Genomic DNA, 14025 nt, shown 5'->3' on the forward strand with positions numbered 1-14025 from the left:
TCATTCATTCACATTTATAGAATCATGTATACCTTCATTCATGTCACATTGACCAGTTAACCTTACCTATAATATTCTGAACATTTCCTCTTGAAACAACTTTATATACAATGATGAATTACTAGTAATGTGCGAATTTTGTCTTGTATCTGAACATATTTATACTTCTAAATCAAAACTGCATCAAATACATTTCATCTTTGTTGGTTGTTCTGATATCAATTAAGATATTATGGATATGACACACCACAAATGCATACATTTGTACACATACGATAAGCAAAGCAATTTATGAAGTCTGATCTTCGGTTCTTTGAATTGTAGAGGGACAACGAAAAACATGAACTGGCCAATAGAATATATCAGGATATCGTAGAGAATTCCGAACTGGTCGGAATCGTGGAAAGGAACGTCGTGAATTTCTTTCCTGTAGATGGTGTAAACATGAGTTCTCAGACAGTCGAGAAGTTATGGAAAGCTGTCAGGGATGCTGCACCGCGCCAATCCCACTGGCATACTCCGGTACCATTGGCCTGGATGGCAATCGAAAGAGAAATCATGCTGAAGAAACTTCACAATGTCAAAGTTCTGACTTTTCAGGAAGTTTGCAAAATCGCCGAGAACCTTGAATTTGATGTCACTGACAAGGAGAATTGTGTCAAGGATTGCTTGAGGTATATTAATTGCAAACGTCATATCTTCAATATCTTACCAATGCTGTAGAACCTGGAATTTCTATCAACTTGTATGTGAATTTGATACATTTACTTTTTCAGCTATTTACACCGCACTGGTATAGTGATATACCTGGCTACTGATGATACGACAAGCAAGGTTGTTACTGACCCTACATGGCTAGTAAGATGTTTTCGATTGATCATTACCGTAAAAAACGCCAACCGTAGCACTACGGAGACGTCCGACATGCTGGAACGTTACGAAAAGACAGGGGAAATACCTATGAAATTGGTCAGGTTACTTTTAAAACAAGGCAATGAAAACGACAAGTTTTCTGCACACGAGGATGTACTTGTATTTTATATGGAACGACTAGAACTTCTTACTCGTCCATTGACTAAAGATGGCCAGACAGTTGAGGATGTTTTCCTAGTGCCCTGCATCCTTCCAAACGCAGAACCTGAGAAGCTACGACACATCATTGAGAATCCCAAGGCAACAAAATCCTCAACATTGTCGTTTGTTTTTCGGGATGCATTTGTCTCCTCTCCCATCTACGACAAATTACTCGCATCCTGCATCCACAGTTTTCAGGTTGCTGAAATACAGGGGATGGATCCTTCATATTGTCTTCAAAGGGGATTTGGCTGTTTCCGTCTAAATCCACGCTGGAATATGATTATCCATTGTGACGACAATATTGTCAAAGTAACTCTATTTACAGAGAAGGAAACAACAGTGAACCCAGGTGAGGGTTTCCACGCAAAGAATGTCCTGGCATCTCTGTTGAACAATGCCTTCATCACAAACCAGCTACAGCACCTCGTCGACTCATTTGAATATTGCCTTGATAGTTCCTATTACGTGATTCCTGGCAAGTTACCTCTTACCGTATCACGTAATACTGATCACTGCGACATGGTCGACCCCGGCTGGGCAGTCTGGTTTAGTACTCCAATAGCAGTAAGTAACAAAACTACTGATTTCTGTTTACATATTTAATCTATTTTCTATCTGTTCTCAGTTGTTTCATCCGATTCTGTTGATTTTTAATTTCCTATTATTTTCAACTCATTCTACTCTGTATGGTTAGGGTCGCTAGTCATTTTCTCGTTCTTTAACGCTGTTGCTGTATTTTTGTCAACAGGAAAACACCAGCATATCAACGTATTCATAATCCAGAATCAAATTCAACAAAATCAATGCCAAATATAAACAAAAGAAAGATCTACACGGAGATCTCTGCAAAAGCACAAGCAGAATAAGACCAGGTATTCAGGAAGAGTAAGCGTCTGCTTCTTTTAATCAATCATCGAAACCCGCTAAGCAAATACTGGTCAATCCAAGTAATGAATATCACATTCTGAAATGAGAACAAAATATATAACAACGGGACCAAGAGGCAATCAAACGAGTACGAAACAAGACCAGTTTCACATCGCACACAGAAACAGAATACACCGTATTTCTCAATAAGATCACTTTGACACCCATAAACCTTCCGGATAGTTTCCATCGACTTGCGTCTTGCATATCGAATCACCTGCGACATGTAAACACCATAGGTTGGGGATGCTATCCAAATAATTGATCAGTTTATCAAGGCTAATAATAAGAAATAATAAAAAAAAATACAAAAAGATGATTTTGTACTTATAGGCGACATTTACATAATAATCGGAATTAAAATTAAAATTTATTTTTGATTTTTTTTTCTCATTCAATGTAATGAATTTATTTTCTTCAAGCAGTCCGCAGAGGATCCAGTAAATCGTAAGTTACTTTTTTCACAGATGATCAAATTTGTATTGTTTATCAAATAACGTAATTAAACAAATGTTTTGTTGAACTTTTCTATTGTCAATATCATAGATCCATAACAATACACACGATAGTGGCATTAAATGTTATAAATTTGCGATGAATAGGGATAACGTAGTTATGTATTTTTGCTTTTAAATAATCAAATGACTATAACTATAAATTCATGTAAAGGTTATATCTGAATATTGGCTTGAGGTTAAGAATTTATATATACATTGTACACATATCGCTTGGCATATTTCTAACATTTTAGTTGCAATGCTGAAGAAAAGACTCAATCCAAAGGAACTCAGTCATGTGGCAAAATACATAGGGGCAGACTTCTGTGTATTATTTACTGCTCTCGGACTAACTACCCAAGACATGCAAGCTGTGCAACTTTCCTGTCCCAAAGTTTGCCACAGGAGCTACGTAACGCGTTTGCTTGTCAAATGGAGAAACAGACAAGGACAAGGAGCTATCTTCGAACACATACTCAAGGCAATGCAGTTTGCAGAATTTAACACAATTGAGCTGTGTGAAGAATTGGATTCCCTATCAACCATGTATACACCAGACGATGGTAAATATTTCAGTTAAAATTAATGTTTGACTTTTTCCCCTCAATATCAAATATAAGGTTGAAACTCAAACGCAACCAATACTGTTATTCCATCTCTGAACTTTATTAATCTTTCTCTAATGTTTGAAAGAAATAGGATTTTGCTATGACAAGGGGAGATACACTGTTAACCTTATACATGACATCATTCTAGACACTGTCGCATTCTGATCATTATCGGTCAAGGTCAAAGTGTCAAGGTCACACTAAAGATAGAAACATGAGCATTCCTGCCTTCCTGTGACTTTCTAGTAATATCGAGAGACTAGGTGTAAACTTTGTTTCTATCTTAAAATCCTAGAACCAATTTTGAAATAAATTTCGGATTTATTTGCATATTTGAGTAACCGAATGCAACTAGACATAGAAAAATTAATCATACCTATTTGATGAACGTATACATTTCTGACATCTGGTTCATGAATATAAAAAATGGCAAATAATGGGATATAGGATTATAACGACACCAACATGCATACTTACATCAAACACCTTACAGGTACGAACTTATGGTCTTTAAATATTTAGAATTAATCAAATATGTTAAAACAAATTACTCTTAGGCCAATATTGGAAAATAAGTCTAGAGTACATTTCAATGTATATCATCAATGTTAAAGAGTGTCTGATTTTATCGTTGTTTTGTTGACGGAGGTTGAGTGTGCAGTATTATATCAATAGTTAACTGCATTAAAGGCTGTTATTTCATGGTCAGTTTTGTAGAATATAAGCAATAGATATAGATACATTGAAATAATTATTCACTTTGCTTACATTTGGCTGATGAAGATATTGGAGAAGTTTTACGCTCGTCCTAATGATTTCATTGGCAAATATTCTCCTTATAAGTTATGAAGCCGTGCTTGGTGCTTGTTAGTGTACCTGGTGGTTCCGTTATTGTTTACCCTGTTCTCATTTGGGAACTTGATATTGATTAATTGGATTGAACGTAATTTACAAGACAGATTTCATCTGTGAAACAGAGGACGGTTACCCTTCTGAAACGTTCTGTTTTATTCTTCTGTAGTTTTGCACATGATTTCGTTTAAATCTTTCTTTTGCTCCTTTTGTTAATAGTTTGTCCTAGTTTAGTGAGTTCGAGTTTGAATTTAGATTCTGTGAACATATTGATATTTTTTCTACGTTAACCGATATATGAAAAAATACGAACAGGTCTACATCATTATAATCCAAACTCAAATTTTATAAAAGTATGGAGAAATATGAACAAGCGAACAATTAAAGATTGTATTAAAACGCGCATTCTTCTGGAACACCTGGTCATATTCCCCTTGTACTTTTTTCAGGAATATTCTTTGTGCACAAATTACACTAGTTGTATTGTATTAGAGTTTGAACAGTGATGATTTCAACATGTTGGTATTTTTCTTGTTGTTTTTGAAAGGTGAATGTCAATTGGATATGTCAGTACGCCTTCTTACTGAAAGGGAGATAAGGGCAGTTACGAAAAGAATTGGTCTATCTTTTTTGATCTTCTTCCTCGAGTTAGACCTGGAGATTGAAGAGATCGAATGTACAACGGCGGAGATAAATGGAATACGGAATATTACCTTTGCTTTGCTCTCAAGCTGGAGTACCCAATCCGGAGTCTGCTCCCAGCTGAACCGTGTATATTGCGCGGCCAAAGAATGTGACATGGACCGTGTTGCTATGACAGAGGATCTTCTTCGACTGCGACAGGGTAAAGATGGATAGCAATGACATCAAAATATAATGTAACGTCTTATTTTTCTTGAGCATAGTTTTCATTTTAATGTTTATCTATGCATTGACATATATATGGTAGGGTGGTCGGGTGGCGCACTCGCCTTTCACCTAACCGTGCAGGCTTCGATTCCAGGAATGGATGTGAAAAGGTATGGAGTCATCTGCCCGACCACGTTGGTTTTTCCCGGGTCCTCCGGTTTCCTCCCATCCCTCGCGCGCTTCCACCAGAGCCAACAAGAGTGATTAATAAAAGTTGGGAAAACGTGCTTGCGATTGTTGTAAAAGAAATAAAGTCTATTATTATTACATATATATATATATATATATATCCTTAAAAAATGCTGTTAAAACTTGACGTTAGTTTCATGTTATCAATGGCTTTTGTAACTCGTACAAATAACTACTCATTAATTCTAGTTTTTTTTTCAAACTTCGAAATCTGAGGGTCAAGGAAAAGTTATATTAAAACATTAAAAAGGGATTTTTTCTCTAATTTTACTTCTTACCTTAGGTAGAAAACAATTGTTGACAAAGAGCGAAAATTATTATTTCTTATAACATTGTTGAATTATTTGTGTCTCTCGTTAAAATGTTTCATTTTTATTCTTTTTTTTTATTCCAGATGAAATGGAAACAGGCTAGGATTGAAGTTCTTAGAAGTGAAGACAAGACTTCGAATTGTAAATGAATGACCTATTCGTTATCAAAAACATAGCGAAGACACAAACATAACTCTTTAATTACAAACCATACCGAAACTGCTTCTGTTCTGAAATGACGGACATTTTTGTATCTACATGTTAGAGTGTAGTTACGGTCGTGACCCGATTGCCTTAAACTTTTTATGTTCTATATCTGTACACAATATAAGTAACTGTGATATCCGAAGCTCACAACACAGTGTACGATAACATTATATGTCAAAGAGGTGGATTTTTCAAAAGTTTTGTCAAACATTTGACGCCGAAGAAATGCATATATCACGAAAGTGATGAAACTAGCTATGCTTCTATTTCCTTAAAAAGTCTGGTAAGTTCCCTAGTGATTGGAAAAGTTTTACCAATTCATAGAAGTGGATCTAAATCAGATGTGTCCAATTTTAGACCCATATCTGTCTTAAATGCATTATCTAAGATTCTTGAGAGGCATGTACACTGTGAATTTTACAAATATCTATGTGCAAATAACCTGTTGGTGTCCTCTCAATCTGGTTTTAGAAAAAATTACTCCTGTGAAACTTCCTCACTGAATATTGTTAACTCATGGACACAGGAAGTTGATCAAGGAAATATTTTTAGACTTTAGAAAAGCGTTTGACTGCGTAGATCAGTTTTAATCCAAAAGTTGAAACTCTACCAGTGCAATGATTTAGCGGTGAGCTGGTTTAAACCTTATCTCACCAATAGACTACAAAAAGTAAGTATTTCAGGTGAATTGTCCCAAAGCCTGATTATTACTCATGGAGTCCCTCAGGAATCGATATTGGGACCTCTTTTATTTTTAACTTTTATAAATGATCTTCCCTTAGAAATACAGTATAAAACTGATATGTACGTTGATGACACAACTCTATCAGCTTCTGATTCTTCTATTTTAAATGTCCAAAATAAATTACAATGTTACCTTAATGCAGTCGAAAACTGGTGTACGGAAAATAGAATGATTATTAATGCTGACAAAACAAACTGTATGGTTATAACCACAAAGCAGAAACATAATAGAAATGATTATGTCTTAGATCTGTCTTTAAACAATACAGAGCATGACCAGGTACAGTCTGCTAAAATACTGGATGTAAAAATTGATAAGTGTTTATGCTGGGAAGATAATGTCAACTATGTATTAGGAAAACTAAGTAAAGGTTTGTGTCTGTTGAGAAGAATTAAGAAATACTTTCCAAGGAACGCTAGAATCAAATATTTTAATGCATGTGTTTTCCCCCACTTCCTGTATTGTTCAACAGTCTGGAGCGGATGTCCAAAAATCTGTCACAAATGCTTTACAAGGCTCAAAAGCAGGCAACAAGGGTGATTTTAGATGTACCATATGACACTCCATCTGATGATTTGTTTTGTGTTTTAAACTGGTTGTCATTAGCTGATTTTTATCGTTACAGGACAGGTTCAATGGTATACAAATGTGTCCATCATCTTGTTCCAGATTATTTATGTAGTTTGACTAAAAGTCTGATTTCCATACCAGATGTACAAGATCAAGCCATAGCAATATTTTACATATTCCTAAACATCGTTCCAAGTTTTATGGGAATAATTTTGTAGTTGCAGGAAGCCAACTCTGGAACAATTTGCCGAATGAGGTAAGGACGGCAACACGTTTTGCCTCCTTTAAACGTTCTTTCAGCAATCACCTCATGGAGCATGGATGAACAGATTTCATAATAAAATTATCTAAAGAACTGTTTTAAGTCTATTCAATATTTTAGCAGATTATTATCCTATTGTCTTACCTATCAAATTTTAACCCATAATTAACTGTTTATCCTCCAGTGTATTTTTTGTGTCAACTTTGTAAACACACATTTTTATATTATTGGTATTTTCTTATGTCATTTTTTGTTTTTCTTTGCTACACTATTATATATATGTATAAGGCTGGAGCTGTTTAAATTGATTCAATATTATGTATGATATTTATGCATCACGTGATATTCCAGTCCAAATTGTTATCTGTGACATCTTGCTTTCTTACTACAGGTTTACTATGTATATACAATATGTAACTTTTAACTAACACATATATACTGTATTTTACTAACAAGAGTTATTTCTAATTGTTCCATACAAAATATTCAAATGGAGAACTTCTACTGGAGTACTAGCTTCATGTCTGTACAAAGTTTTGAATAACGGTTTATGAGAACTGGACTGAAAAAAAAACTGAACTTTGTGATTTGACCTATCGGTTTCCATGGTAACAGAAAAAGTTTTGAAATGGAGAACCTCCCCAAAGCAAAACACATTATTAGCTTAATAAGTTTAAAAAAGTTTTGGGCAATTATCTTGAACGGTTTCAGAGCACTGATCCAGAAAATCGAAATTTGTGAAGAGGGTTATCTGTTTTCATGGGCACTAACCTAATATGTACAGAGAGTTCCGTGGAGTTGAATGGTTTCGAAGTTTTCAGCTCGTTGATTTTGAATTATCATATCCAATACCATAAAGCGCTGGTTACGCTCGCTGTTATAATTAGTTATTACTATAGTTAAAGTCTACCCAGGACAGGCGTACACGTCGGGGGCGCAAGAATTTCACGGTTCGATGGTCGAAACTAAGGTCTTGATCGTTCAAGTAAGACCTGTTTTCAGAGGTGATTTTTGGTATATTTCAAACAATTCGGACACAAAATTGGTCTGGTATTCGGAATTGAGAGCAATCGGTATTGAGAAGTTTTTTTATTACTGTAAAAAGAGTGGACGTCATCGGTTTCAAGAGGTGATCATCTTTGAGAAGGATTGGTTTGGGGAAGTTGCACTGTATTGTAGTTGATTTGGCTACGCTTTGTATTACCTGTAAAAGTGTTGATTTATAGACTGCTTTCATATTGTGATAATTTTCCCACAATATACTGTCCTGGTCAAAGTGAACCTGAAGCTCTCACATTGTCTATGTGATATAATAAATTATGGATACGTATCGTGTAAACTCTAGATGTAGAATGCGACACCTTTGTTGGTTTGTTGTTGAATAGGTAGTGTTACCAATATTTGTACTCCTGTTACTAAAAATTCCTCAACATATTATATATACACATAGTATATTGTCATTTATCCAAAAATCGAAAATCATATAATACGTCAATGGAGAAATATACATTGTGGCGTTTTTCATTAGCTGCACCAGTCTGAAATCGATCGTGGTGTCAAAATATCTGCACTGATGATACATTATGCCGAAATGCCTTCAACTTTGATGAGAAAATGTTCGTTTTTTTTTTACAATATTTGCCAGAATTAAGGAATAGATGGGGAAACCGGTCTTAAATTCTCGCCAAATGCTAGATAAGATAAAAGCAGTCTTCCATAAATCACATGCAATGTACTATTTATCAGGAGAGAATGACTAAGGTTCAGTATTTTTGTAAGTTAGTATTCTCTTCCGAATCAAATCATGTATACATGCTTTACAAATGTACTTGTTCAAGTTTTCCGAATAAAGATAAAGTTTAAACTTATAAAGAATAGACTTGTGAACATTCAGAATTATTCAAAACATCGTCACTTTGACGCGCCAAACGCACTTTTACGTATAGAAACGGATCGTAAACAACAAAACAAACAAACAATTAAAGTCTTCGACGATGTCATTGAAAAAAAATTAAGCGGCCTTAAATTGACCCTCTTTAAATGATGCAGGCTAAGCTTAATTGACAACAACCATACAAGAATGTCGAAAACAGTCTCCGCGACAGCTCAGTCGTTTGAACCAATGACCTACGTGACCCCATGTGCGGGGTTCCACGCTTCCTATCCATGGTGGCTTGTCCATAGGAAGCTGAGAAACGAACCGAATATGTCTGTATCATTGTGCAAGACAACTTACCAAATTGAACTGAATGACGATGGGCCTTCCGTATTATCCTCATTGGAGTAACCACCAGCTACTATAACGATACTCTGCCTCATAATGACCCTGGCTAACCCAGCAATATTCGATACCTGGTCTAAATAGCCTTTGGTTATTTCTGTATCTGTGACATTACTTAAGTCCTTATAAAGGATTATATATACTAACACGAAAAAGAAACGCCGGGTACACTAAATATACTACAAATGATTTATTGCTTGGCCTAGAATAATGACACTCGGTCAGGTTGATGTGTTGTTCGCGGTCACTAGGTACGCGTTTAAAATGTTTAAAATCACACAATACCTGACCTCAGCGCTCCGTGCGAGGCACGTGCTAAAATACAAGAATCCCGTGCAGGGGAAGGTCATTGAGTTCGCCAATGGAAATTTTCAGTCTATTTGATACTGTTCAAGTATTCGGATTGATTTTTCAAAGTTTGATTCGAATTAAGCAATTTACATCCATGCCACGATTGACGGAATGCTTTTGCAGGGTCAGGGCCAACTTCAGGTTGCTGCACATTTTGGTGTGCATATTCGGACAATTCAACGTCTTGTCTAACGTGTGCGAGTGACGGGGAGGGTCATCGACCGACCGCGAAGTGGACGTCCGCGCGTCACGACGCCACATCAGGATCGGTTTATAAGACTTTCTCACTTACGTAATCGCCATCTCACAGCTACCGAAACTGCAAATAACACTATAGGCAGTCATAACCGCCATATTCATCCTGATACGGTTCGAAACCGATTACGCGTCAATGGCCTAAGAGCCCGACGTCCCTATGTTGGTCTGCCCTAACACCTGCGCGTCGCCAACGCCGATTGGCTTGGTTACAAGCACACTCGCCAGAAATTTTCCTATGAGGCAATGGAGACTGGTATTCTTCACTGACGAATCCCGGTTCACTCTCTACCGTTCGGACGGGCGACGTCGTGTATATCGACGTCGAGGGGAACGTTACACCGACGCGTGTTTGGCGGTGGTTCAGTATGTGTTTGGGGTGGTATCTCCTATGGGTTTAAATCACCCCTGATCGTGATTGACGGTAATTTAACCGGCGTAAGGTATAGAGACGAAATCCTTCGCCCAGTTGCCGTGCCATGTGTGCAAGCACGGAACCTGATATTCCAGCAAGACAATGCCCGGCCCCATGTCGCTAGAGTTTGTCAGCAATTTCTTGCCAACAATAACGTAATCCCAATCGATTGGCCAGCATTCAGTCCAGATTTGTCTCCAATTGAGCATTTGTGGGACGAATTGGATAGTAGAGTTAGGAGACGTCCAAATGCCCCCACTAATCTGGTCCAGCTCACACGTGCCTTGCATGGGTTAACACCCTGATGAATTCCATGCATAGAAGAATAAGGGCTGCGACAGCTGCGCATGGAGGACACACAAGATACTGAAATGTCCGGCCGTGTTGCGCAATACAAGTATAAGCATAATTAGCATTGATAGTCGATAGAACCTTCAACAAATGGTTCCAAACAGATGAAATTGTATACAAAAATGAATGAAATAATGTAACATTAAATTATATCATTTAAAAGAATCTTTTTAGGTTACACGGCGTTTCTTTTTCGTTTTAGTATATTTATAATATAGTAACTGGTATTAATTGCTTAATAAAACTGTTTGCAGATGACACGACCTCGCATATGAAAGTTGAAAATCTTCAGCCCCCTTTAACACTCGCAATAAAAAAAAACTATCAAGAATACATACAATGTTACTGGGATAATAAGTGGTTGGTAAAGCTGAATCTATATAGGACAAACTCTTCAATCCTTATAAAATAGAAACTTTAATCCCTACAAGACAGACTCTTCAATCCTTATAAAACAGAATCTTCAATCCTTATAAGAAAAACTTTAATCCCTACAAGATAATTGCAAAACAAGTTATTCTAGATAACTTATATGAATCACTCTTGTTGGTCCAGATGGAAGCGCGCGAGGGTTCATACTGTGAGGGAAAACCAGACTGCACTCCCGTGATCTGGTAGGTGACCCCGTACCTTTTCATGTCCGTTCTGGGAATCGAACCCCGGACGCCATTGTGAAAGGCAGGTGGGTGCTCACTGTGCTCTATCCGTTTGTCAGTTTGCTTAAAAGTTTCAATTTTCATTAAATGACAAAGGAATAACTATCATTTACATACCAATTAGATGAAAATAATCGCATTCTTTGATATCTTGCCAAAATTATGCCACAATCAGCCAAAATACTGAACGACAATTAGATATTTACCTTACTGATAAAATGTCGTCTATGGAGAACTGTTGTTTATCGAAAACAGAAAATAATCAGAAATAAATCACACTTTCAAAGATGTATGTTTAAATCCATGATGAGACGATAAAAAGAGATGATAGAAAAGTGTTATTCGATAGTTGTGCTTATGGGTAAGATATGAAATAGCTTCTACAATTTCTGTATCAAATAAATCACCTTCACTTCAATAGAGAATAAGAAAATAAACCAAACAAACAAAAAACAAAACAACCCCAACCCCCCCCCCCCCCCCCCCCCAAAAAAAAAAAAAAAAAAACAGCAGAAACTGACACGTAAACACAAACAAAACTTTTTTCTGGGAGGTGAAGTGGTTAGTTGTAAACGACAACTTAGAGGTAATTCTGAGAGACTATTCATTACAGAAGATCTGACTCGCGTCCGACAGGGATTGACTCATTTTGGTCTTGTCATGACAGAATCTTCATCAAACGCGGCGGAGACGGCAGGAAAATACTCATCAAATCGTGCTCCCATATGTATGATGTCCTCCCGTCGCTCCGCCCTGAGGACTCTCGCTCTTGAATAGTGCCTGATTCAGTGAGTTCAATATAGCAATATCAAATGTTTTAGACCTTGTTATCTAATAAGTTTGACTATTAGACTTCAAAATCTTGCATGAATTTGAAATATATTAGTATATGACATAGTTTAACCTGTACTTCACCTGTCATAATAAAACAGATCCAAAAACTAACACATAAATGTACATGGATTTAATCCGTTTTCAGCTAATAAAATCATATTGATATCACACTTAAAATACAGATATTTATCTATTATATATATACATTGTATACATGTCCTTACAAATAGGTATTTGATGTTATTGTACAAGCACCCCCCTCTCCCTCGCATAATAGTACCCATTACAAACTGTTACCTGATTTCACTGCATCAGCCCCTCCCTCCCTCCCTCGCATACAGTAGCATAATATATATTTTACAAAACTTTACCTGATTTCAATGTACCTTTCACTTATGGTAACCCCACCTTTCTCCCTCGCGTACGATTGTACAATATGCTAGTTACAAGAATGTACAAATTGATACTTGTCTTCATTGTATCAGTCAACCCCCTCGTCCCTCTTCCTCACATACAATTGTATAATGTACCTATTACAACAAAGTTACTTGATTTCAATGTACCTTTCAGTAATTGTAATCAATCCCTTTCTTCCTCCATACAACTGTACAATGTACCAGTTACAAGAATGTACAAATTGATACTAATTTTCATAGCATGAGTCACCCCCTGAATGCGTGTTGTATATGAAATTGTATTAATATCTATATTAATTTTATTTGCACACCCTATCAAAGGACAGATTATTTTCCACTCCAATCCTGATGTATACATTTCTGTTTTCTTATTTCATCTTTTCTTTCTCTCTTTCCCCTTCCTTTCCTACCCTGTATCAGAGACGTATATATCACATATGTCTCTGCATGTATGGACTCTCTGTAACTCTACTTTATTAATATGAGTGATATCTTTATGGATGAAATACGATATAACTATTGTAATGGAAAAGCATCTGTATATGTGTACCATGTACCTGCTCCTTCTCTGTGCAAGCGAACAAGTGGAAACGGATATTCCAGAAAGCAACGAGTGACAAGGAGGAAGCACGTGAACTGATAGACATTGACAATTAGAGAGTTTAGGCACGTGGACAGAGTATCACTTGTTTCGCTTGCATGGAGAAGGAGCAAATGCATGATCTACATATATACAAAGTATAAAGCTCGTGTTATACACCTCCGCCTCCCTCAACCCCCACCCCACGTCCTCTCTCCCCTCCGCCCCATCTCTCAACTTGTTTACAACTGTTTCATTGTCGTTAAATCCTACTGTCACCTTGTATATGTAATGTGTGTGTATCAATTTGTTTGGAGAGGGCTTTATATCAGTTTTAAAACGTGTGCCCAATCCTATTGCTACTTATTAAAATATGTTTGAATAAAAAACTTCTATACATTTATGCTGTAAATGATGTGATGATCCAAGCAAACTTGTGCAGGAAGCTTTCATGTACCTGTACTGTACGTCTGTAAAATAATTAAGTAGACCTTAATTTGTCTTAAATATGTCTATCTTATTATATAGATTTGACTATACAATTTTAATGCCATATAGAAATATATATACGATAAACTAGGCCTACTGCCGTTTGTCAAAAACACGACTCCGAACGCGTGATATTGTCCAAAACCACTGAAATGAAATCCGAACTTGAGCAAGTCTAAAGCGTTTTAGTAACCCTGATGATAGTGGTCACAAATATTGTGAAATTCGGTCATTGCGCGCGTA

The 14025-nt window shown here is 36.6% G+C and overlaps 1 protein-coding gene across 1 annotated transcript; it reads left to right on the forward strand.

The window, feature by feature from the left end:
- Window positions 1-524: 524 nt before the first annotated feature.
- LOC132553354 (uncharacterized) lies at window positions 525-8994 on the forward strand. Its single transcript, XM_060217589.1, has 6 exons — window positions 525-674; window positions 777-1641; window positions 2430-2451; window positions 2756-3064; window positions 4509-4805; window positions 5454-8994. The coding sequence occupies exons 1-6, from the start codon at window positions 538-540 to the stop codon at window positions 5471-5473; spliced, it is 1650 nt and encodes a 549-aa protein (XP_060073572.1). The 5' UTR covers window positions 525-537; the 3' UTR covers window positions 5474-8994.
- The last annotated feature ends 5031 nt before the right edge of the window (window positions 8995-14025 follow it).

This window comes from Ylistrum balloti, unplaced genomic scaffold, assembly GCF_031769215.1.
Source record: "Ylistrum balloti isolate Yb309-2 unplaced genomic scaffold, AGI_CSIRO_Ybal_v1 Utg370320, whole genome shotgun sequence".
Classification (NCBI taxonomy): domain Eukaryota; kingdom Metazoa; phylum Mollusca; class Bivalvia; order Pectinida; family Pectinidae; genus Ylistrum; species Ylistrum balloti.